This window comes from Erithacus rubecula (genome assembly GCF_903797595.1).
Source record: "Erithacus rubecula genome assembly, chromosome: 9".
Lineage (NCBI taxonomy): Eukaryota > Metazoa > Chordata > Aves > Passeriformes > Muscicapidae > Erithacus > Erithacus rubecula.
The window spans coordinates 19,889,043-19,913,863 of NC_136660.1; the positions used below are offsets into that span (position 1 = coordinate 19,889,043).

General features: G+C 34.1%; 1 protein-coding gene across 5 annotated transcripts in view; it reads left to right on the forward strand.

The window, feature by feature from the left end:
- Positions 1-24,821, forward strand: part of IDE (insulin degrading enzyme) — a 52,129-nt gene that overhangs the window by 17,778 nt on the left and 9,530 nt on the right. For 4 of the 5 annotated variants that reach the window (XR_013775105.1, XR_013775106.1, XM_079312392.1 and 1 more), the window contains exons 11-20: positions 1,510-1,613; positions 8,019-8,121; positions 9,037-9,159; positions 9,769-9,851; positions 13,905-14,049; positions 16,667-16,777; positions 18,057-18,177; positions 19,641-19,732; positions 21,078-21,189; positions 22,213-22,380. Coding sequence is in view for 3 of the 5 variants with exons in the window: in XM_079312392.1 (XP_079168518.1) it covers positions 1,510-1,613; positions 8,019-8,121; positions 9,037-9,159; positions 9,769-9,851; positions 13,905-14,049; positions 16,667-16,777; positions 18,057-18,177; positions 19,641-19,732; positions 21,078-21,189; positions 22,213-22,380 (1,162 nt within the window). In the remaining 2 variants the exon portion in view is untranslated. Of the gene's footprint in view, positions 1-1,509; positions 1,614-8,018; positions 8,122-9,036; positions 9,160-9,768; positions 9,852-13,904; positions 14,050-14,560; positions 14,706-16,666; positions 16,778-18,056; positions 18,178-19,640; positions 19,733-21,077; positions 21,190-22,212; positions 22,381-24,821 lie in introns of all 5 variants that reach the window. The other variant, XM_079312391.1, reaches the window with a different exon arrangement.

A 24,821-nucleotide genomic window follows, 5' to 3' on the forward strand; every position in this document is an offset into this window, starting at 1 on the left:
TGTGATAATGGAAGATTTAGGGGAGTTTGCTAAATTTTTTTGTCTAGTGAAATTATGCAACTTTTATACATTGAAGCCATTCTTCATTGCATAGCAAGTATCTGCATCTGTTCAGAGAATTTTTTGGTTTCTTTGCAGGAATTACTGTTATTGCTTGTAGACTTTTAAAGTCTAAAATAAGGATGATTAATTTTCAAATTTTCATTCTGTTTGCTAAAAAACATTAGATTTGGCTGCAAACACATAAATGGATATTTAAAGAGCTCCTGCTTGGCATGTTGTCTCTTGCTTTTGTTCTCTCAAATGCCTAAAATCTCTAACAAATAACTTCTGACTTCTGAAGCTGTCTTTCAGTGGCTTCTGTTTGTTGGATCATTTCTAATTACAATTGCTGTCTCCAAAAATCAGGCCAGGAAGTTGCCAGCAGTGTTCTAAAGAGCAGGGTATTGAATCAGGACTCTTTTTTTTTTTTTTTTTTTTTTTTTTTTTTAGCTGTCTTTGCTTTGGAGTGTGAATGCTAATTTTCATTCTGCTTTAGTAGTTAAATGAGCATCAAGTTCTGAATCTTCAGCATTCACATTTGAATTTTTAATATTGCAGGTTTGGTTCATTGTCCTTGATCTCCACCTCCTACCGCCCTTACTCTTTTCCAGAATCCTTTTGTGATTTACTTTCTGTTCTGGAAGTCATTCCACTGTAATTTTTTGTATAATTTATATAATTCAGAAAGACATTTTGTAATAATTCTGGTTGAAAAAAGTACTTGTATGGCAAAGTGCAAGTACTTGGTGCTTATGTCACCTGGTAATTTTCCCTTGGTAAACAGGTGTTTCATCAAGAAAGTTTTCCTGTCAACCACATTAATCATTTTCAGATAAGTTTAGGGTTTTTTTTTCTTAAGTTGCCATGTACCTTAAGAGCTTTTCAGTTTGACCTAAATAAAAAATATTAGAATTAAAAGTGTTTAGATATTTATTATGCTTTTATATATTAAAATATAATTTTGTGTAGATTATTGTAAATAGGAGTTGAATTATTACAGAGTTCTTCAAAAAACCTAGGCTTTTTTTCCTTTGTTTTAGTTTGCTTATTTATGTTTTGTTTTCCCCAAAGGCACTCTAGTGAGTACATGGTGTCCTTTTATCTTCAGAAATATCCTGCAGGGGTCAGCATTTACCATGTTATTTTTGCTTTAATCAAAATGCCATTTAAAGATAGGTGACTTTTATATTGAGACATAAAATATTCTACGAGAAATAATGGTGAATATACAGTATGTAAAATTGCCCAATATTTGAGAAATATTATTGCACAGTTAGAATGCTACTCCCTCTTGTTTGGATTTGAGGGAGATTTTAAAACATCCTACACACTCATAATTTGAAATTACCAAGGTAATACAGATTTAGTGACCAGTAGTGTTTGCTTTTCTTTCCTCTGCTGAACCACAGTCTTTTCATGCTTAGTTTTGTTTAATTCTTCTACCTATTCCTTGGCTTTGTTTTTTAGTATTATCCTATAGAAGAAGTATTGGCTGCTGAATATTTGCTTGAAGAATTCAGGCCTGATTTAATAGAGATGGTACTGGATAAATTAAGACCAGAAAATGTTCGGTAAGTTAAAGTGTACTTTAACACAAACATTGTAAGAATCCAGATGAACTAATGGAAACACAAAATCTTAAGTTTCTCTTGCAGCTCCAAAGTAAATGTGGTTGAAAAATCTTCACTGTGTTTCTTTGTATGAGAAGGTCTTAGATATGTGTTAATTTATTTTCAAAGGTTGATGTATTTCAAATAATTATTGGCTAAAGTCAGATGAACTTGAGTTATGAACTGTGTGTGCAAATATCATGGGGTTCTGGTTTTTCTAAGGATATACAAGTAATGATACAATAAATGGAGCTGCCTATATCAGCAACAGTAGTTGCCATAGTAATTAATGCTCTTTAAAGAAGGGCTTGTATCTTTGTGTGTGGGTGTGCATCTGTGTGTGATGTGTGTGGGATACTTCAGCTGAAGCTTGGCTGTGTCAAGAGATCATGTTTTGAACAAACAATACTTTAATGAAAATCTCCAGTTCTCTTTACTTCTCTATTTTGAATGCATTTTCATGTTACTCTACCACCCAAGTTCTTGAAAATTTGATACCTCTACCACATAAGCACCGTTTTTAGTAATTAACATAGAGAATGTGTAATTACTTGCTCTTTGTAGAAAGCTTAACCAAATTCCACATGAATGGGAACTTTTAACTGGTTTTAGAATTGCTTACAAGCAATAGGTAAACCTGAGCTGATGCTGATTTAGTAAAGAAGGTGCAGTTGTTTATGAGATTTGATGTTTATTATAGCTTCATATAGCTTTGAAGTATAGCTCTTCACATTTCAAGAAAATAGTCAATATTATCTGATTCATAATGTAAATTGGGTCTTTGGTACTACCCAGAGAACTTCCAGAGCATCTTCTTACTTAAACATTGAAAAATTGCTGGAGGAAATTAGAACAGGTGCATACACTCATGGATTCTTTAGCTTGTCAGATGCTGTTGGGTGCTACAGACCACTCACCAATTTTCTGTGTTGCTCCTGTTGCTGGACTTTGTGTCCAGCTGTCAGTACTTCAGCATAAGGCAGTCATAATGAACCTAGTTCAAAAGTGTGAGAAAGGAAGTGTAGAAGAATACTGGTAGAGGTAGAAAAATCAAGTCTGCAGAATGTTGCCAGAAGCATAAGAATAGTGGTGGTGGCTTTTAGAAGAATTTGGTGTGTTTTTTTCACCAACCATCTATTTCACAATGTTCTATTGCTGTAGGTAATGTAGGCCTATATCTACACTTTGGAATTCTAAATTCCTCTTTTTCCATTGCTGAAATAAAGGGGGGTCAGACAAGAAAAGAGCAAGAATCTAATTAGACAGGGAAGAGTTATTCTAAAAAGATACAGGATTTAAGTGTAACATGATTGAAACATTAGTAACTAAAGAAGATTATAGTTTACTATGGTATGTATCTTCTATAGTATTTTTGTAGGGTTACATCAGTCTTGTCCCATTTGACAAAGTGACTTCTGGTAAGTGGACACTATCTCCACTCTTGGTAATTGTGGATTAATTTTATATGAAAACAAGATTTTTTTCAAGATGGAACATATCTAGAACAAATATGAACTGGACTTTAGTATATTAAGCAACCAATAATAGTTTGATCCTTCAGATAATGGAAATAGGTGTTTCAGAATTGGTCATTAGTAACTTCTGTGAGTCTCTGTGGACTTTAAATGTCATGTGTCTCACCTTGCTTTCTTCTGGCTAGTGCTTTTTGGATGCTGTATGTTATGTTTAATCTTGCTTCAGGACTAGTTATGTTGTCTCTTCATTTTACCTAACTTAAGAAATAGATGTCACTTAACAGATGAAGAAATGTGTAGTTTTAAAATTTTGTATAAAAATGGTGCTAAATATTAGGAGAAAAAAAAGGACTTTCAGAGCTAGAATAAACCTGGTTTTATGGCCTCTTCAGTTAATTGTTAAATAAATTATATATTGTCTTTGCAGGGATTTTACTGGAGCTTAGAGATAATAAATATAAGAGGGTTACTTCTCTGAAGTTTAAGTGCCCACAGCTCTGCTGACAGCTGTCTCACTAAGGCTTAAGTGTAAATGTGTACAAAGTAGAGACTGTCCAGAGACTGATTCAATGCAGTTCTAGCAGCCAGATTCAGCAAAGCAGTGCTATTCTAACATGGAGGGAATGAGGTATATGGTCAGAGTAATGGTAACTCTATTGCTTCTTATATGTGGACTGTGTTGGTGTTTGTATTTGCCACAGTAACTATACATTCACATTTTGTTCTCTTCATGTTGAGACTATTTGTATTCTCAAGAAGTATAACTTACAAAAAGAAATGCAGTACATCAACCCAAATTTAGGATTCCCAAGTGTCACGTTGCTTTTTCCTGCTGCCCTAGATGATAATTTTTTTCAATGTAGACTAAAAGTTACAGTTATGCTTATGTAATAATACTGGAAGTTGATTTTTCTTGGATTTAAAAATATAAGTCAGTTTTAGTGGAAATTAGATTTTTTATTTGAGGCATCAGATGTTTAAAGATCTGAGCTAATCAGACTTTCCCACTTTCATATGACTGAAAGAAAATATTAACATATATGTAGTACTATATTTCCTTTAGATATATTTTAAGCACTTATCCTATGAAATTAGAAATAGAATGAAATGAACTGCAACTTCAAAAAAATTTATGCTTAACTAAGACCCTTCAAAGTATAATATAATATAACAGGGAATGTAATTTTATAGTACCTTTTATTTTAAATTGTGGGCAGCATATACGTTATCTTGGGAAGGGGAAACTTACTTAAGTATCACTAAAAGTGATTTCATGATACATAACAAAGATTCAAGAAAGCCACTGTGAATTTTATTTTTAGTGGGGTCTCTTGAAAGATTGAGTTGAGATTACAGATACTAATGAAAGGGTGCCTCATGTTACACTTTTTTAAAAATTGCATCTGTATCTATATGAATTTAATAAATTACCAATTCAGTAGTGTGCTCCCTTCTTTTGTCATTTCTTGAGCAATTTTATATGCTAATTAGAAACCTGTGCAGATCTGCTTTATATATATATATATATATCTATATTGTTTGGTTATCTACCATTTACTGATATGTGTGCTCATGTTTACTTTTCTGTTCTCCCTTTTTATGGAAGAATTATGTGCCACATCCTAACTTTGCCTGTTGTTTGGCATTGTTTTCTTGGTTTTGATTTTTTTTCCTCTTTATGTCTTGCATACATTCTATTTTAAGGTGGTATAGTTGGCATTGATTTGAATTTTTTCTTTGTATTGTTGTTTTATTTATAGTTTCTTTTTCATTCACCTGTTCTAAGGACAAGGCTATATTGTAGTAACAGCATTCAGTGAATTTTTCAAAAGCATTGTTTTTTCAACTATTTTTTTCTTAAGAAAGTTTGAGTTTAAAAAGTATGAAGAAAAGTCATACTCACAGATGGTACTAAGTGTATGCATGTGCTTGCATTTGACTGGCCCATAACAGAAAGTGTTCATGTTCTCCTCCCATCCCCACACACTACTTGTAGCATTTAGTGCCTTAATTTCCGCAAGAGAGAAACTTTTTAAAATTAGCTATAATTTTTTCTTGTTCAAACTGTATTAGGTTTTACCAGCCATCTGTGAAGATAAGGGAGTAGACTTGGCATGTGCCACAATCTTAGCTGAAAAATGTAATTTTTCTATCATTTCCAAGGCATTTTTCCCCTTCAACATCTGCAGAATAAATGCTCTTATTAAAATTTAAGAAGATAGTGACTCACCAGATTAAGCTGCTAAAGAACATTTTCCCCTGGATAGTAAGTGGGCTTTTTTCCTTTACTGATAACAGAAGTGCAGTACTAGTACTGTCCTAGAGGGAAGAAAAATAAAATGAATGCCAAAAATGTTGATAAAGAAATTTCTAACTACTGGAATTTCCCAGACTCTCATCAAAATTGTCTCAGTGCAGTTGGTGATGCTCACCCTGAAGGTAAACATGCTAGGAATGTATGTTTGTTTTTAACTGCATTGGGTCTGAGCAGCTGTTTTGAAAGTCACAATTTGTTCACTTATTTCCCCCCACAAATCCTTGGTAGTGACTTAGTTTTACTGAATGCTAAGAAATAACTAGTGCTTTTGCAGTGCTCAGAGACCTGTGCCCCAGCAGCATCTCTGTGTTCTGTATCATCACATATGAATCCCCTTACTCTGATTTCTGAGGGGATTTATATGAGAAGGGCATTGAGTTGCATGTGTTGCTTCGTATCAGTTCTACTGATGATTGTGAGGGAACTTTTGAACAAATGTAGACTTTTGTTATTTTTGTCTCAGCCATGTTGTGTTATGCATTTGAATGGGATAAAAGTAATTTGTTCTATTGTTTGACAATGCCATAATTTCGAAGACAAAGTTTAAATTAGGTTAAAAAAATAATCCTTTATAAGAATAAATTTACTTTGACATGTTTGTTACTAATGTCACAAATACTGACCAAGTTTTCTAAATCTGTTACTTTTCCACCTGTAGAACATCGAATTTTGTTATGTAAATCTGGAGTATAATAGTTGATAATCTTTTGTGGAAGTCCATTCATTTTAAAGCATACATTCTCTTCCAAGTAACATTGTCCTGTGGGTTTCTCACTTGTAGCTTCAATTTAGATTTCAGGAGAGTGAAAAACAAGATAGTACTCAGTAAATACATATCACATTATAGAAACTGTGTTTGTTTCTGAAAATGGGGACCACAGCAGTTTGCACGTAAAAGAATGTATATACAGAAGTAAATAGTATTTAGTTTGTTGTGTTCCATATTCATGAATGGCTCAAGCAGGTCTTATTGAAGATTACCTGATTGCCTGTCTTGCTTTCCCAGTGCATTTCCCCACTGTCTTAAAGCATATGAGTATTTGTAATGCTATACAGCACAAGAGAGAAATGAAAAGCAGAAGTAAAGTTACGTAATTGGTGACTTTAGAGGTGGATTACAATATATAGAAAGTTGGCATAGCTTTTCTACCTGCTGCGCTTCTCCTCCCCTCTTTTTGTGTCCTGCTCTTCATTCCTGTTGGTCTTAACTTGGGCAGACAAAATGCCTTTTGATTTGTTTCTATTGTTGTGGGTATGTTTGACAGCTCAAAATGTCAGTAATCATTCCAGTAGTGATTTGGGATTAAGGGAAGCTAGGAGGATCTCTTGAAGTAGAACTGCTTGAAGAATTGCAATGTTGATTTCCACAGTTTTGTTTTTAATACAGTGAGTAGACAATTATTTTTAGCTCTTGAATTTTAGTGTGTTCCTGCAGGAAATGTTTGAGTGCTCGGATTGTCACTACTGTTTGAGCCTCAGTATGTTGGAGGAGGGTAGGAGGAGGAAATGTTGAATGATGTTGACATAATCTAACAGTATATTCTAGCATAAAACATCTTTGTCTTGCTGCTCTAACCATATGATTGTTGGAATTTTATCAGGATAATTTTTTTCACTTAAGACTCTTATCTCTTTTTCTTCTTATTTATTTACTGCACAAAAACATCTGTAGATCTTTTTACCAAAGTAATTTGCTCACCCACGTACCAGTGGGATCAAGGAGAGAATCACAAGGGTAGCAGCTGGAGCAAAGGAGAGCAAAAGCAAAGCAAATAATTAATTTGCTGCTTCCCAAGGGTAGGCAGGTGTTCAGCCATGTCTAGGAGAGCAGGTAATTCTGCTACCTTTTTTGACCATTTCACATTTCTTATAGAAATATCTATTTAATCTTGAAGCTAGCCAGTTCCATTGAATACTCTTTTGTATTGTACATTGTTCAATATAATTAAAGGAATGTAGGCTGTCATGTAGGCTACTAAGAAAATACTGATAAGTTTGTAATTGTCTTTTTTCTGGATTTTTTCTCTTTTAGGTGTATTCTTTAGTTCAGGCAGCATCTGGATGATGCTCTTAGTCATGTGGCTTAGTTTTAGGGTAGTTGCACAAGAAGCAGGGAGTTGAACGTGAGATGATCCTTATTAGTCCCTTTCAGCTTGAGGTTATCTGTGATTCTGTGACACTAGACTGGAATAAAATTTCTATAATCAGTATTTTCACATATTTGGATGTTCATATAGGTGTTATATAAAATGTAATTGCTTCATCAGTTTTCTCAAAGACTTCAAGATCTGCTGTTTTTTGAAACAACAAGATTCTTAAAAATAGAAATTGCATGCAGCACTACTGGTGTGTAACCCCAGTTGTAACACTTTAGAAAAACAGTGACATTAAATGACTGTGGTAACCTGATTTCATGGTTAACCTTAGCATGTAGTTCAGTATACTTATACATGCTTTTGTACCCTATAATTTTATTGTTTGCAGAAATAAAGGTATTCTGGTGATGGAGCAGAAACAGTGCTTGATTTTTCTCAGATACATTAATGCCAAAGTGCTTTGTCTCTTTGTTTCCAGAGTTGCAATAGTTTCCAAGTCTTTTGAAGGAAAAACTGATCGAACAGAAGAGTGGTATGGAACACAGTACAAGCAAGAAGCAATTTCTGATGAAGTTATTAAGGCATGTTAAAATTTGTAACATTCTAATATCTGCAAATGAAAGTCAGTGGTAGATTCTTTGTCTAATTTTCCATATAGTTGAAGGGGGAACTTAAGTCTGCTGCTCTTCATAGCATGAAAATCATGCAATGAGTCTGTTTCATGAAGGAAGTAAGAATGTTATATTAATTTTCAGATATCAAATATTCATTACATAGGATGGATATAATTTAATGATTATAAACCATGCTACGTACAGGGAATGGTACACTGTTTTTTCTGTAGAAGATCCCTAGTATCCAGTGGCTGCTCTATTATGTGTTAATGAACTGATCAATACTTAGGAATTTTTAAAAACTATTATACCTAACTGCTTCTGAAGTTGATTTTTGCAACAAAGAAAGCAAGTATGTTTTGCCAGTTAAATGAGATTGTAAAAATCAAAACTCAAAAAAGAAGGTGGGCAAATCCCTATTGAAACTTGTTATTGTTCTAATCTTCTAAGAGGAGATGGCTGTAAAATTTACCTTAGGGTGAATTGGACCCTCTGAGTGTGCTCTGAACAGACATGGCACAGGAACACTTCCTTTAGGTTGACCATGCCTATGTTCTTGATTAGAATTCTTGGTTAAGTGTTTAGTTTAATATCTTCATTTACAGTTCATAGTAGCAGAAAATACAAGGAATAAATCCACCATCCTCTCTACTGTAAATTTTTCAAAATTATTTATCTGTCATCTTCCTTCTAAGAGCAATTCATCCTGCTGATAGCCTACTCCACTTTTTTTTCTCATGCCCTGTTACCTTAGTAGTATTTGCTCATAAGGTAGTGGAATGCATTTTTAAATCTTTTGTTTCAGCATAATATAAATAAGCCCATATATGCTTTAATAAATCAGAAATTGGCATAGCTTCATTGTCTCTCTAATTGATCTAGAAATGGCAAAATGCTGACCTGAATGGGAAATTCAAGCTTCCAATGAAGAATGAGTTTATTCCTACAAACTTTGAGATTTTGCCATTGGAAAAAGATGCAACACAGTACCCTGCCCTTGTTAAGGTAAACTGTCTGTATTTGTCCTGTTTACTGGCTAACCTTCTGGGAAGTTGGAATTTAATTCCTCTGTTTTTAAAATATAGATCACCTCATATTCCAAAGTATATTTAACAAAAAAATACAAATTTTCAATATTTTGCTACCAAGACAGTAGAAAGTTCATTCTTGCTGAACTTTGGGTTATGGCAATTTGTGTTCCTAGGAAAATGAATCTAGATATAGCTTGAACTCTCTCTGCCCTTTTGAAAGTGTGTCAACAGTGCATAAAAATAGCAATAGAACAGTTTATTCAGCAGGAGGGTGACTGCCACTCTCACATTTTTTTGACCACTGTTGAGTAAGTCGAGGGTGTAGGCAAGACTATTGTTTTGTAAATGTGTATAGAAAATACCTGTGATTGCATGATAGAAGTGAGAGAAGTGTCACTAAGTGATCTCAAAATATAGATACTCATGTATCTATATTCACTATATTGAATATAGCAATTCAAGCAATGGGAATTTAAGAGGATAATTCTAAGCAATTTGAAGTGGTGAAGAGGCTTTTTAAAGTAGTGGAATATATTGCAGTTAAAAGTTACATGACCTAAAAAAACATCTTTTCTTGACACAGGACACTGCTATGAGCAAACTCTGGTTCAAGCAAGATGACAAATTTTTTTTGCCGAAAGCTTGTCTCAACTTTGAATTTTTCAGGTATGTTAAGTATATTACATACAGTCGTCCCCAAAAGTTTCTTGGGATTCTGCATTTGTGTGGTAAACACTTTCTTGCATGTATTGACACTTCTGAATCTTTGTCCTTACTTTGAATATGTAATAAGGCTTAGATGCAGGAAGGCACATCTAAAATATGCAGTAATTGAGTAGCAAGAAATTAGATGTGCTCCTTCTATATTAAAAGGAAAAGTTTACCTAAAAATACTCTTAAACCAAATTTTCTTTTATATTTTATAGGTTATACCTGAAATATATCTGCCAATAGAACCATTTATGTATTGCAATATCCCTGTTTAAGAATAATTGTTTATTTTTAAAATAATTACTAAATCACACCTATTTTAAGATGTTTTCTTTATGAAATGCTATGCTGGTAATAGTTTTAGGCTCAAACTCTGTTTTCATTTGCATAATGCAAATCAGTTTTAAAAGAGCATAAAATTTTAGGGTTCTACTTAACTGACACCTGTAACTGATAGTACTTCATTTTAGAAGAGCATTGTCTATATTATCAGTGAATGTTTGATTCTGACCTCAAGATGTATGATAAAATGATGTAATGTTAATTCTGGTCTTGCATGACTTTCATCATAGGAAGATAATCTTTTTTAAGTGAACATGACAGTGATGGACCTTCTTAATGTTCCTTTCAAGTAATAAATTTCTAACCTTTGAATTAAAAAACTACTACTGTTTTAAAGTGCAGCTGTTTCTGTGTTGAACTACTGAAAGCTAGAAAAAATGCAGGTACTCTCCTTTTGCCTAATTAAGTTATTTGGTGATATTGATGGAAGGTCCATTGTGGAGGTTCCCATAGATGGACTATTGAATTCTTGTTTTGAGAGACCACTTGAAATTTTTCTAGCAGGATATTATACAGAGGGGTTTTTTTTTTTTTTTTTCAGTGTGTGTCTTGTCTTGGTACCAGTTTTGATTCCAGTTGGGGAAATTAGGTTGCTTGGGCATTTCCTCTTTTTGGTTTTTGAAATCACAGGCCAGATGTTTAACAACTGTTTCAATTTGGATGTGTCAGGAAATGGAAGACCAAAATGGGAGCTCCCCATCTCTTATTCAGAGAACAATTGCAGTGCTTTGCCTTCTTTTCCATTCTTGGTGGCTTTCACCTTTACTATGTTTGGCCAAAATCTGAAATAGGATTTTACTGATGGACACTGAGTTTACAGTTGTGGTGGTTTTTAAAATCAATTCAAGTGAACTATAAGTTGTTCAATCTCTAACAATTTGTGAACAAACAAAAGATAATAATTTGGTATATATAGAGCACACAAGGGTATAAGTCTATGCAGTACACACTATTATGGAGTCAGTTGTGTTGGAAGTGACCTTTAAATGTCTAGTCCAGCCTTCCTGCAACTAGCAGGGATATCTCACCTAGACCTGTGGAGATGGTATTTCCCAGTTAGACATGAGATTTCATCTCAGTGAGCCCTTATAAAAATCCAGAAATACTTGAGCTTTGCTGACCACTGTAATGGAATGGTTTGCCTCTTTCCTCCTAGGAACAGTTCCAGGTGAGAGCTGGCTTTTTTTTCTTGGAGTTGGGAGCAAAGGTTCTTTCTGTTTCCTTAAAAATGAGATGTTAATTGTACATGAGCAGGAGTGAGTAGATTTTGACAATATTGGGTGCATCACCTCTAAAAGATTGTAAGCAGGTTTGCCTAGTTTTGATACTTAAAGAAGGTTCTTGGAGAATCTGTCTCTATTTGGTCGTGCTGATGGTTATTGAAGGAAATGGTGAAATGTAGAGTGTTTATTCACGAGACTTGATGGAATCACTCATATCTCATGGGACCAAGTGACCTGGTGAATAAAGCCACCTTTGCAACAGGGATGTTCATATAAGTCTGAGCCTCAGTTCTAGATTAGATTATGAAGCCTGTTCTCTCTGTTAGTGGATTATGAGAGTTTGCTCACACTACAGACTGCTTCAGTGTGATAAAAAAACCTAGGAGGATTTCTTCTTCCTGCAGCCTTGATTGACATGAAGCATAGAAAAAAATCCTGGTCCAGATGTTATAGCAGCAATTGCTGTGTAGATAAATTAAGAGGAAGTTGATGAGGTTGGTTTCTCCCTTTAGTATACAAATCACACAGGAACAATATGTATATGAACCTGCTGAAATCACATTGGCTCCAAAACTGAAAATCCTTACAAGCATCCTTGTGTTAAAGAAACATCACATTAAAAACATCTGACTTAATGCCCAGCCTAAAAGAGGATGATAAGCTTTTGCATTTGTATGAATTGCCAGTTAAGAACTCAAAAAGTGTCCTTTTTTAAAAGGAAGTAAAACAATCATGTAATGTGGTGATGCTTGAAAATTCTTCAGTGGTACTTAGCAACTCAGCACTTCAGTGTTGATTCCAGCTATGTCACTTACAGCTGATTGAAAGGGGAAAAGACTTTATGATTTTTTTTTTTTTTTAATGCACTGTTCGAGATTTCAGTCTAGCAAAAAATAAAAATGTAAACAAGAAATATTTGTTTGCAAAACTGTCAATAATAGGAAGCAACTCCCAAAACAGTGCTGTAATAATTGTTTTCTGTTACTTTTCACTTGAGGATTAATGATCTAGTAGTTGTGATTTTTTTCAAAACTCCCAGTTGGCCTTTGCCAGCTAAGTGAGAATACAGAATTTAAAACTCATACAGATATGGTAATCACTCAAACTGATTAACTCTGCATTCTTGTATCAAAATGGGAAAGAATATAATGAGTCTGGAGGAAGGTTTATAGGATTGACCTACATCTTGCTTTGAATTTGGTCTTAATTAAAAAATTCAATAGTAATTGGATTAATATCATTTTGCATATTGAAATTGCTATGTTTTGGGAAATTCTCATTGTAGGGAGAAATGCAAATACCAGTTCTTTTGTCTTTTTACTGACCTTTTCATTTAACCTGGGGCTAAGATTTCAAACTAAAGCAGGCACTGCTTCTCAAGATATATATTTGAAATAATTAACTCATTTTTAAAAATATCTTCCTGTGCTTCCTTTTCTTAATCTCAAAGGAAGGAGAAGTTAAAAGCTACAAGGGACCTTCTTAAAAATGTCTTTGCAATGTGTTTATCAGTTTGTGTATTGTGGTGATGTTTTACTACATTAATGTTGATATACACAGTGAAATATCCTGCTGTATAGGTAAACATATATAGTAAACATATGTAATAGCCTGAATATCTGATTGCTTCAGGAAAAAGTAATGTTTGAATTGTAAGCCATATTCTGACAGCAGATGCTTCAGATGATGTTGAACATTTCTGTGAAATGGATAATGAATTTACATGCATTTCAGAGATTTTAGCAATACATGTAGTACAAATGACTTGTCTTTTCAGATGTTTAAATGAGACAGGTTTTTAACAATTAGCACAATTGAAACATGGCTTGAGTCTTTGAGTTGCATTTCTGTTTTTGAGAAATTTGCAACTGTGTTGTGTGTGATCATGTGATCCTAATGCAACAGCAGGTTTGGAGAGTTGTTGCCATTAAAAAAATAATGTAAAGAATTATGGTAGTAAAAAAATGGATATGCCAGACCTCTCTCCTGAGCTGACCTTGGCATGTACTGCATATTGTCAAATGCAAATTGTTGTTTTCCTAATTTTTGTAATGCAAACTGATAGTGCATGAGTATTAATTAATTTAATGTTTAGTACATGTACTTTCATTTTGTTCTGTTAAATTATGTTGGTATATTTAGTTTCTTTTACTCCTGGTGAATTCTGACTGTGCAGCCAAGTAAATAAGACATGTCTTGATTTATGATCACAAATAGAATATCTCTGGGGTCTTGAGTATATTTAGTCATCAAACCATATGCAAGCTAAGTAACTATTTTCAGATCTGTTCATATTTGGCTTCGAAATAGGAGTCCTTCAAAATGGGATCCATCAGCATAAAAACACAGAAAATACTGTTTCCTTCAGATCAAGCTTAAAAGGCCAAAAGAAACAGAGAAATAATTTTAAACTGCATATTTTACTTTCAACATTTTCTTCCAGCCCATTTGCTTACGTGGATCCCTTGCATTGTAACATGGCCTATTTGTACCTTGAACTACTCAAAGACTCCCTCAACGAGTATGCATATGCAGCAGAACTAGCTGGCTTGAACTATGATCTCCAAAATACCATCTATGGGATGTATGTAAGTACCTAAATCAAGGAAAAGCTTAGAGCCTTAAAACTACTTCCACTCATCAACATTCTTATATTGATTTGATGGAAGGACTTTTAAATAAAAAAGAAAGGCAGTTTGTCCTTTTGATCTTGGTTATTAGCCATCATTTCTTTGATTTGAATTTTAAGTTGAATTTTGTTAAAAGTCTTCAACAGTCTTTTAGTTCACATTAAGCAAATTTTATTTTTCTATCATTCGTGAAATTAATTAGTTTAAGATTTCTTCCTCCATTAAAAAAACCTGAACCGTAATCCAAGCTTACATATTTATTGGTCAGATGTCTACTAAAAACTTTCTGACTGATGGGGTAAAAGACCCCCTTTTCATGCTATTAAATAAACATTATACTATTGCTTTCCTGTTCAAGAACTACTGATCATGAGGCTGCATATACATACTCTTCAGTCATGTTTCTTCATCCATTACCTTGTCACTGCCTGAGGTATCAAAGCATTTCTTTTGTTTTTCTTTTTGTTAGTCGCTACATTTATGCTGATCCTCTCCATTGCAACATGACATACCTGTTTATCAGGTTATTGAAGGATGATTTAAAAGAGTATACATATGCAGCACGCCTCTCAGGTTTGGTCTATGGCATTGCATCAGGAATGAATGCAATACTTGTAAGTAAGAAAAGAACGCAGGAGGAAATGAAACAGCTTGGGAGTTGTTGAGCTTGGAGAAAACATTTGACTTCTGCATTTCTAAATGAGATGGTTTTTTTCCTTGCATATATCTCATGAATTAAAGGCAATGCAAGACTGTATTTTCAATCAGTACTGAGTGACCTGTTTAAGATTGCAGTGTCTTGTGAACGTTTGTAATGCAATTGTTGCATTTTAGTTCACATTTTTACTTGCATGATAATCTGGAAAGTATTGTTGGTTTGTGTATAAAAAGATTAACCTTTCTGTTGAATGAATCCTCAACTTTGCAGATTTTGTTATAATTCTCTAATTCTACTGTAGTGAGCTGTGGAGATGGATTGTGCATGTGTTCATTAGAGTGCAATGCTGGGTATTTACAGCTCTTTTGTTTTGGTCAGGTGCTTTATAATCTGCTGTAAAGGGCTGGCAATACTTGATAAATACTGGTATTATGAAAAATGCTTATTTCTGATTCAGCTTCTCCTATGAGATTTATGATAGGAGATTTTTGTAGTCTCTCTTGAAGTTTGTTAAAAACTTTTGTTAACCACCATTATATGCTAGAATGTGTTCTGAAATTTCTTGTAGTATTGTTAGTTTTCAAAGCATTTTAGTAGAAGAATGTACTGTATATTGTCTTTGCATTTTCTATGTGAGAGAGTGCTGCATTTTGTTTTTAATCCAACACAAATCTAATTTCCTGGTTGCATTCACCTGACTTATTGCAAACAATGCTTATCCTCAGTTACAAAGCTTGCTGATGTTTCTATGATCAGGGTTAATTTCTTTAAAAAAAGTGTGTAATTGTCTTCATTTTTAGTCACAGTTATTTTAAATACTTAATATTTTCAATATTATTTTCAATATTATTTTAAATATTATTTTAAATATTTTATGTGTTGTGAGAAGTTTTACAATTAGTAAGTATAACTTATTAATGACTATACTGATGCTTTGAGCAATGCTACTCTGAAAAGTCACCCATGGTAATTGTTGAACACTTTGGATTCCTGTGCTAATTTAGGATACCAGCCTTTATCATAAATCCATTTATGGGAACTTTTTCTTCAAATTCGTTATTCATCTATATTTCAGCAACTACAGAACAAAAAAATTATTCCTACTGAAAAGCAGGAATTCTTCATGTTGGCTTGTGTTCTAAAATTTTGTTTTACTCCTAGCTAAACTGCACAAATCCAATCAAATTCCTTGTTCAAGATAGCAAATTTTGAAGTTTTCCTTGCAAAAAAAGACCTTTTAGTGCCTTTTTTTGTCAGAGAAATTTTCTGTAGCTTGAGGAAATAATAAAGTTTTATGCTATTTTTTAAATGAGCAAGTCTATTTTATTTATACTTTCAAAAATATGTATGATCAGATCAAAGTATTATTACAATTCCAGGATGACTACCTTGATGTTTCACCTTAGCAGCATCCTGGTTACAAAGTATGCTGCTGTTTTTAGCACTCTTTTTTCATAGTATTGTTTACTTCCACTTAAATATTCTTTGATCAACCTCATGGATATGAACCAAGAGTAAAAGTAAATTGGAGAGAGTATTTTGGAAGGCTGTGAATCCAGACATTGTTACCAAAGTGAGAAACCCAGAAACCTAGATTAAAACCATTTCAGTACTCTAAGACTCAACATTGTAAACATTAAAAAATCTGTATTCTGAGTACAGTTTGCTTATACCAGCATGAAATTTTATTAATTCTGTGCATTTAGAACTCCTGTGCAAATATGCAATATCATATTTGTCAGTTAGTTGCCTTTTGATGGATAAAGGGATTTAACTTGAGAGTGACGAAATGTTCCGTAACGGTGAATTTAGCGTAAGTATTGAAAAGTGCATTGCTCACTGAATTGTACAAGACTTGGTTATGGTTTTATTCTTTTATCTTCCACATTTAAAGCAACTTATGCACTTTTTCCATAGCTCTCTGTAAAAGGTTATAATGACAAGCAACATATCTTGCTCAAGAAGATCATTGAGAAAATGGCCACTTTTGAGATCGATGAAAAGCGATTTGAAATTATCAAGGAAGCGGTAAGCTTGCATGAGAAATTCACATTTTGGAGTAATTGAAAATTGAATGCATTGACCTGATCGGAGATCTGAGGGCTGAGTATCCATGAAAATAGTGTGAAATTCTGCAGTAGTGGGACTTCAGATGCTTTTTTCTTTTTCGTGGCTGTGAGTTCCTCGGAGTTGTGTGTGTAACATTCTTTGGTTAAAAATAACTGGTTCTGGAATCTTTTTTTAGTCAGTCTTTCTTATGATGTATCAAGGAAGCACAGCTTGCTTTGGTAGGAGTAGAAATCTAAGTAGGGGGATGGAGGGGAAAATCTTAACTTTATATCCTGTTTTGCAATTGGGAAAGGCTTCAGTAGGACCTAGCCATAAAATAAGTGGAAAATAGATGAATGGGGAGAGAAAGTGTTGAAAAAGTTTGCAACATTTCAGCAGATTTGTCTTGGCTCCTGGGCCATGATCCTTTGGTGCAGTGGTAATTGCCTGGTTTGGTACATGCTGATTTCTAGAAGTTACATCAGCTGGGGAGATTGCGGTTCTCTCCCCACGTCCTCTTATCAAAGAGATAAGGGAGATACCAACTTCTGGCTTCTGTTTGGAGCAGACAGAAACATCCTCAGCAGCCTGAGACTCGCTGTTGGTCACTTATGTGCCCTGAAATGAGTTACTTTTTTCCTGCACTGGAAATGCTTCCAGCTTGCCAAAACTATTAGTTTGCACTTTCCAGTTTCTCTGGTAGAAGAAAGAGGTTTTGCTTATTTTGTAAATGTGCAGCTGGACTAGAAAGGAGTTTTTTGCAGAAGCTCTCTGGTTCTTCTCTCATATCTCCTTTATCAATGCAAAACATGCAGAGAATTTTTCAGGTGCTCTAGATTTTGTCTAACTGACAAAGGAGGCAACAGGGAGAAAAATACATTTTCTGTTAGCAGTGTTCCCCCACCCCTAGTCAGTCATCATACAATTTAGATCAATTTAGATCAGTTGCTGGCTAGAGCAATTTGATCTGAATTCTTGTTTAACTATAGTAATTTAATTTCTAGGCATTAATTTTATGGACAAGTTTGAATTTATGCACATTTCAACCATCTTAATGGTTTCTGGTTAATCCAAAGGCTTAGAAGCCTGCATTATTACTAAGGTCATATAACACAATTTTAAAAAGAGTTCTAACAAGCAAGAGAATGTTTTCAGTATCTGAATAGTATCTTTTTGATACAAAGCTGACAATACAATGTTAATATGTTTAGAACTTTATTCCTAAATTTCTGACTTGAGCCTGATTATTTTGGTTTAGTACATGAGATCACTTAACAACTTCAGGGCTGAACAGCCTCACCAGCATGCAATGTATTATCTCCGACTCCTGATGACAGAAGTTGCTTGGACCAAAGATGAATTAAAAGAAGCTCTAGATGGTAATGTTCTGCCACTTCATTATTATTTGTTCTAAATTACTTAATTATTGAAGGTACCTGTTTTGAACTCTGCTCACTATTCAAGTAACAGGCCTGAGCTGATGCTGGTTGTGCTGCACTTCCCCTCCAGTTTCAAGAAAGTAGAGTAGTTCATGGAAAAGGCCTCAAATGGCAAAACTTACAGGTAAAAGTTCAGGCAAAACTTCACTAAATTTAGGGGTATATGAACCTGGATATGATGAATCCGGTACTTAACCAACATTGGAAAAATCCTTTGGCTCTAGTTGATACCTTACAGGCACATTGGAGTGTGTCTGCTTTCTACTCCCCAATGTCCAAACTTATTTTTTCCATTATCAGGGAATCCTAGCTTATGTTTCCGTAGATAATAAAGAACTGTAGCTAATAAAGAAAAAAGATGTATTTTCTGTAGATAATGAAATAAAAAACATTGTGGCTCTTAACACAAAGTAGGCACCTCAGTATATCTGAAGGAAGAAGAAATTTCGAATTAAGAGATTTAAATGATTTTTCAAGTCCAGATGGAGTGGGGTTCTGAGCAGCCAGCCTAGTGGAAGGTCTTTAAGGTCCCATTCCACCAAAGCCATTCTGTGGTAATTCTATTATTCTAATAATTCTAATTCTAAATTCTAATTTGTAGTAATAGCTGAATAACTTTTCCCTACCTATACTTTACTATTTGCAAACAGTAAAACTGTCCTGGGACAGTTTGCAAAATGTCTTGTAATATTGTCTTGGAGTACACTGACATTCTTTTCAAGAAGAATGCCTGGATTCTGTATTTGTTTGAGGGGTTTGATTCAGAACATATATCCATGAATATGCAATCCAGCCATCCTCCCTCTTACACCATTGACTGTATATGTTAAACTATATTTTGCACTATATATATGAAAACTTTTTTGTGAGGACAGGAATGTGTGTATGTGTTGTGCATGTGTCCTCTAGGATATATTGCCAAAATATTTTTCTTGTGTATCATTTGTTCCAAAGTTATTATCAAACATTATATTTGAGTTGATGTTCTTTTTTTAATCTGGATGGTAAATGCAGAGTCTTTCTTGAGCATTATAAACTGCATGCTGCTTGTTTAGTAAATAACTAAGGCTTTTCCTTGGAGCACAACCTGAATGATTGCAAGTGTTTTCTCTGGAGAATGAATGTTTGTTCAGCATGATTGGAAAGGCAGCTTTTTTTTTTTTTTTTTCTTTTTTTGAATCTGGGTCAAGACAGCATGTGAATTCTAAGTGAAATAAGCTATATGATGAGTGCTGCCATTTAGCTCTGGAAGCATTCCAATGGTGAGTTTTTAAGAAGAGATTCACTTCTTTAAATTTCACCTCCTCTGACAAATGCACTGTATCTAATGATGACTTAGGCTTAGGTCCTTCATGGTTTAAAAATGCATTTGTGAGATTTAACTATCCAAATATCTATTGTAGATGTCACCCTTCCCCGTCTCAAGGCCTTCATAGCACAGCTGTTGTCACGGTTACACATCGAAGCTCTTCTCCATGGCAATATAACAAAACAGGTTGGTCTGATACTTTCTTAGTAAAACATGTTTCATTTAAAAGCAACATAAAAGCACTAGTTTAATCTTTGCAGATCTTGAAGCAGTTTTGCCAAATGTGATTTCATAATTTAACTTTGTACATTTTTTATCTTTATAGGAGTATGAGGGTGTATTTTTTTCCACTTTAACTTTATTAGGCTAAGTGCTGCTTCTATATTGCTCTTGGAAATTTAATAAAAGCAACTTAGGATTTAAGTATTTGAAAGTCTGTGTTGCTTATCATTACTGTGATCAAGCTCCAGAAGGAATGATGTGCTGCAGATCTTGCTTTTTTCATTGAAAACCTTCAGAATAACTAGCAAAGTTTTAACAATCCTGTATCCTTCCAAATTAAGTAGTTTGACAGGAATGGTGGGCCATAAAAAGCCAAGTGTCAGCTCTCAGGGGAGTAAAACTCATAAAACATTTGTTTTGTCCTCTATTAAAATAGTAACAGTTTGTATTGGCATATGAAATCTGAAGAAATATTTGAATATATGTACCAATACAAATTTTAGTACTTTTTTTGGTATGTTTTTGCATTCTTTTATCATAAGGCTTGTTTACAGTATTCTGTGTTAGAACACCTCTGGGATAGTTTACTAGCATGAGCTGTTTTTTGATAAAACCACTTGAGTTGTAAGTTTATGGCAATGCAGAGTGAGAGATTTTAGCTTTCAAGCAAAGCTATGTAGCAAGTTCCTGTAATTTCCCCTGTGCAGGCTACAAGAACACATAACCCTTAAGAGATTAAGCTATTGAGGTTAAATACTTGAATAAAAGTAATGACTTTGGATTTTTTTTTTTCACTCTTTGTATTTTTTAAATTATTACTGTAATTCATCAAATAAAAGAAAGTATTTGGGCAATGGGTCTTAACATCACCAACACATCAATGAAATGCATCCTTGACCATAACCATTTGTTTTCTTAAAATTTTCATCTACTGAAATGCCATTTGTTTTGCAAACATAATTTGAGGTATCTCATTCTCAGTTTGAAAGATGAGCACATCAAGTGGTGGAGGGAAAGTGGGGAAAAAAAAAAGCCCACTGAGCTTTCATTTCAGAAGCACTGGCAAGAAGTAGTAGTAGTTAAACATGTAGACAATTTAAACACATAGAAGACACAAAAAGCTCTTGCCCCTCACACTACCACATTTTCTCATCTACTTCTACTGTATTTGTATTGAATTACAATATTCCTACTTTCTATTATCCTAATTTTTTTCTTTTCTCTCAACAGTACCATAATTGAAAAGTCTTATCCTGCTTTTAAATACAGAATAACTAATGATCATTAAAAATCCTCTTATGTTTTCCAGGCTGCATTAGGAATTATGCAGATGGTTGAGGACACTCTCATTGAGCATGCTCATACAAAACCACTCCTTCCCAGTCAGCTAGTTAGGTACAGAGAAGTGCAGCTTCCTGACAGTAAGTTAAAGATTTATTTATGATATTTAGGACATGTTAAATTGAGACTCTCCTTGCTAACAACATTTTAAAATGCATATTACTGCTAGGAATGTGTTTTGAAGTTAAACTTACTTCAAGTTATTTTAAATTAAAAATTCAGAGATATAGTTAGGATGTGGTTTTAGTAATAAAATTATGTACTAATACATGATCTTTCTAGGATATTTAACAATTAATTTGATTTCATTTTCATTTGTATATGTAAATTGGATTTCTTGGGATGACTTGGATGATCTTTAGGTGACTGCCAACCCAGAGCTCTTCTGTGATCACTCAATTCTGCACTTCAGTTCCAAGTCACTTGTTATAATTTATGGAAATAAGAGTCCTGTCCCATTCTGCTACACCTAGTATATACATTTGAGCAAACACCATTCTTTGAGCCTTTCTGAGTGCTAATTGACCATTAAGAATTGCACTTAATGACTCTTTGGAAAAACAAAAAGCTCTTACACAAATAATTTTTTTCCTTGCACAAATTCTTTAGGTCTTGTAGTGTTTTTTATATGAAAGGAGGTTCAAGGTATTGCTGGGAGTGGTGACATATGTAGCTATACAGACAAGATAAATTACCCATAGTTTATCATCCATGCAAGTTACCAGATACAAAAGAAGTTGTTGGTATTAAATGCTGAATTATTTTTAATGTTCATAATAATTTTTGGCAGATTGTCTTTATAAGCTGTTTCCACAGTAGAGGTAATGCAGAATTTCACTGCAGTTCCAAAAATATTTGTTTGTAGAGAAGCAGCCAGTTCCAATTTACTTGCCGAGATTTCCAAGCGGCGACATTTTGATAGCAAAATAATAAATTCTTCTCTTGTCTCATGAAAAGTATGCTCTTAGTGGAAATTCTGCTTTAACAGTCCTAAACCACTTATAATAATTCCATTCCACAAACCTTAGACGATTATCTTTTTAATTTTGGACAGTAAGAATGTGCACTTTCATAGACTTGAATGTTTTAATTTTGTCTTTTAGGAGGTTGGTTTGTATATCAACAGAGAAATGAAGTTCATAACAACTGTGGCATTGAAATATATTACCAGACAGACATGCAGAGCACTTCTGAGAATATGTTTTTGGAGCTCTTTTGCCAGATAATCTCGGAGCCGTGCTTCAACACGCTGCGCACCCAGGAGCAGTTAGGTGAGTTCTCAGGGGAGGCTGTGTCTGTCACACGCGAGCTGTCACAGTCACGCGCTCTCACCAGACCTCAGGGGGTGTTCTCTCCCTGCTTGGTGAATGCCATTTAAAGGGCACTTGGTAAATGTAAATCATCTTAACTGCTGATGACTCAAAGAAATTTTACTGTGCACAGAGTCTAAAATAAAAACAAGCAGGCATGATTTTTAAGATGTCTGAAATATCTGAAATCAACTCCAACTCAAAAAAGTGCGATCACTGTACAGAAACATTATTACAATTTACCAAAAGGAGATTGGATCAGTTCTCTGAATTTCTAGATCTTAAAGAATCAGTAGTAGTTTAATGTTTACTGCTTATGATCCTACTTCTAGGTGCACTTCATGATTCATAGAATCACAGAATCATTTAGATTGGAAGGGACCCCTAAGATCACTGAGTCCAACTGTTAAATTACAATTGAAATTAAATTATAATCGAAATACTGCTGTGTGGGTAATGGTAAGCTACCATGTTGGTGAAAACCTAAATACATTTCAGGCTTTTTAAGACTATAGCTGTTCACCAATAAGTACAAACAGTTGCTATCTGAACCAGTGAGGCTGAGAACTGGTGAGGTTATTCCAGAGTAAGAAGGAGAGACAGAGACTTTGTGTGACAGCTCACACAATTGAAATATTGGTGAGGAGGAGTACAGGTTTTCCAAAGGTGAGAAGCAGACAAATATTTCAGTGTGATGACTGCCAGGGATGTCAGGCAAGATTAGGCTTTTCATGAACATATAGCAGAAGCAGCCATACAATATTCATCAGAGGAATTTCAGCTATCTATATACCTACTGAAAATAGGATAGAACAAAAGTTATTTAACAGGTTTTTGAAATTGTATAGATTTTGTATAGAAACTAGAAGTAACAGCTAAAGAGAGAGGGGGGAACTGAGGAAGACCTGGTTTAGTCCAGTACTTCATAATTGCCAAATAACAGAGCTCACGAGACTTAGGAGAAGAGACAATAGAAATACCATCAAAATCCAATAAACTTAATGGAATTGTTAGTAAGATTTCTGAGAAAGCTTAGGGAAAAAGAAGTTAAAAAATTAGAAGTTTGTTAAACAGTAGAAGTAGTAACAAGAATTCTTTCAGTAAATGGTAAAGCAGTATGAGAAGGTGGAGGAGAAAAGTTCGCAATGATGGAAAAAAATCAAAGTACTCAAATCATTAAAATCAGAATGTTCAAATCATCAGAAAATTCAGGATGTCTTAGTTAGTTTTCACTTAAAATGTCAACTGTGGCCAGATGACTTTCAAAAAAACCAGTGGTCATCAAAGTTCATTCTTACTTTTGAACAGGAAAATAACAGATAAATCAGAATAAATTAGAAGCTTTTAACAAGTTTTAAGTGTGATGAGCTCTGCATTTTATTCTAAAGAATGAAATTAGGAAGTCCTGGAATTAGAAATCTTATAATGGAAAGTATGTGGATGATAGGGTATTGGAAAGATAAATACAGCTAAATGCTACATGTTTCCTTAAAAAAAAAAAAAAAGTAAAGATAAAAAGCAGGGAAAATATAGATCAGTTCAGTTTAATTCTAATTCCAGGAAAATATGTAATAAATTTTCAAGCTAGTTCTAAATTCATAGAAGGTAACTGAGAGGCTGTTCCTGAAGTACCTAGGTGGAAGACCTACATATTTGGACTTGGGATTTTTGAAGGTCATGACTGGAGAATAGAGAATAGTTCATTTGCATAAGGGTGTTCTGCAGAGCTCTGCTGTGATCCAGTATTCCATGGTATATTCATCAAAATTCTGGGTGGTAGAAGAGTGAGGATACTCACTGAATCTTCAGCTAATACTAATTTGGGAGAGGCTGCAAGTGTGTAGGAAGATAGAGTTAGAATTTAAAATTAGTTTGACATTTTGGAAACATGACTTGAATGAAGATAAAATGCAGTTTGTTAGGAACAGTTTGGCAGGAACAACCAATGGCACAGATACAAGCCAGGAAGCAACTGGCTAGGTAGCAATTTTATAGAAAACTCTGCAGGGTACAGTGGATCAGAAGTAGCATATAAATCAGCAGTGTCATGCTGCTGTGTAAAATTCTGGGATGTGTAAATGGAAGCATTCAAGATGCACTCACAGTAATACTTCTAAATTGCTCAGATAAAAACTCTGAAATAAAACCGTAAGCAGTTTTGATATGAGCATCAGGAAACTGTAAGAAAACTGTAAAATAACATTTAAAAGACTGAAATATGATAGATTTGTTATTAAGAGGATGGAGGAAGACTGAAGAAAAGATTAGTTGTTCAGATTATAAAATAATGCAACTAAAAGGAAGGGAATAATGATTTTTTATCTAAGTGATAAAATGGGAAGTAGTCTTACATTGCAGCAAAGAGAATTCAGATTAGACCTTATGAAAAGATAATAAGTTTC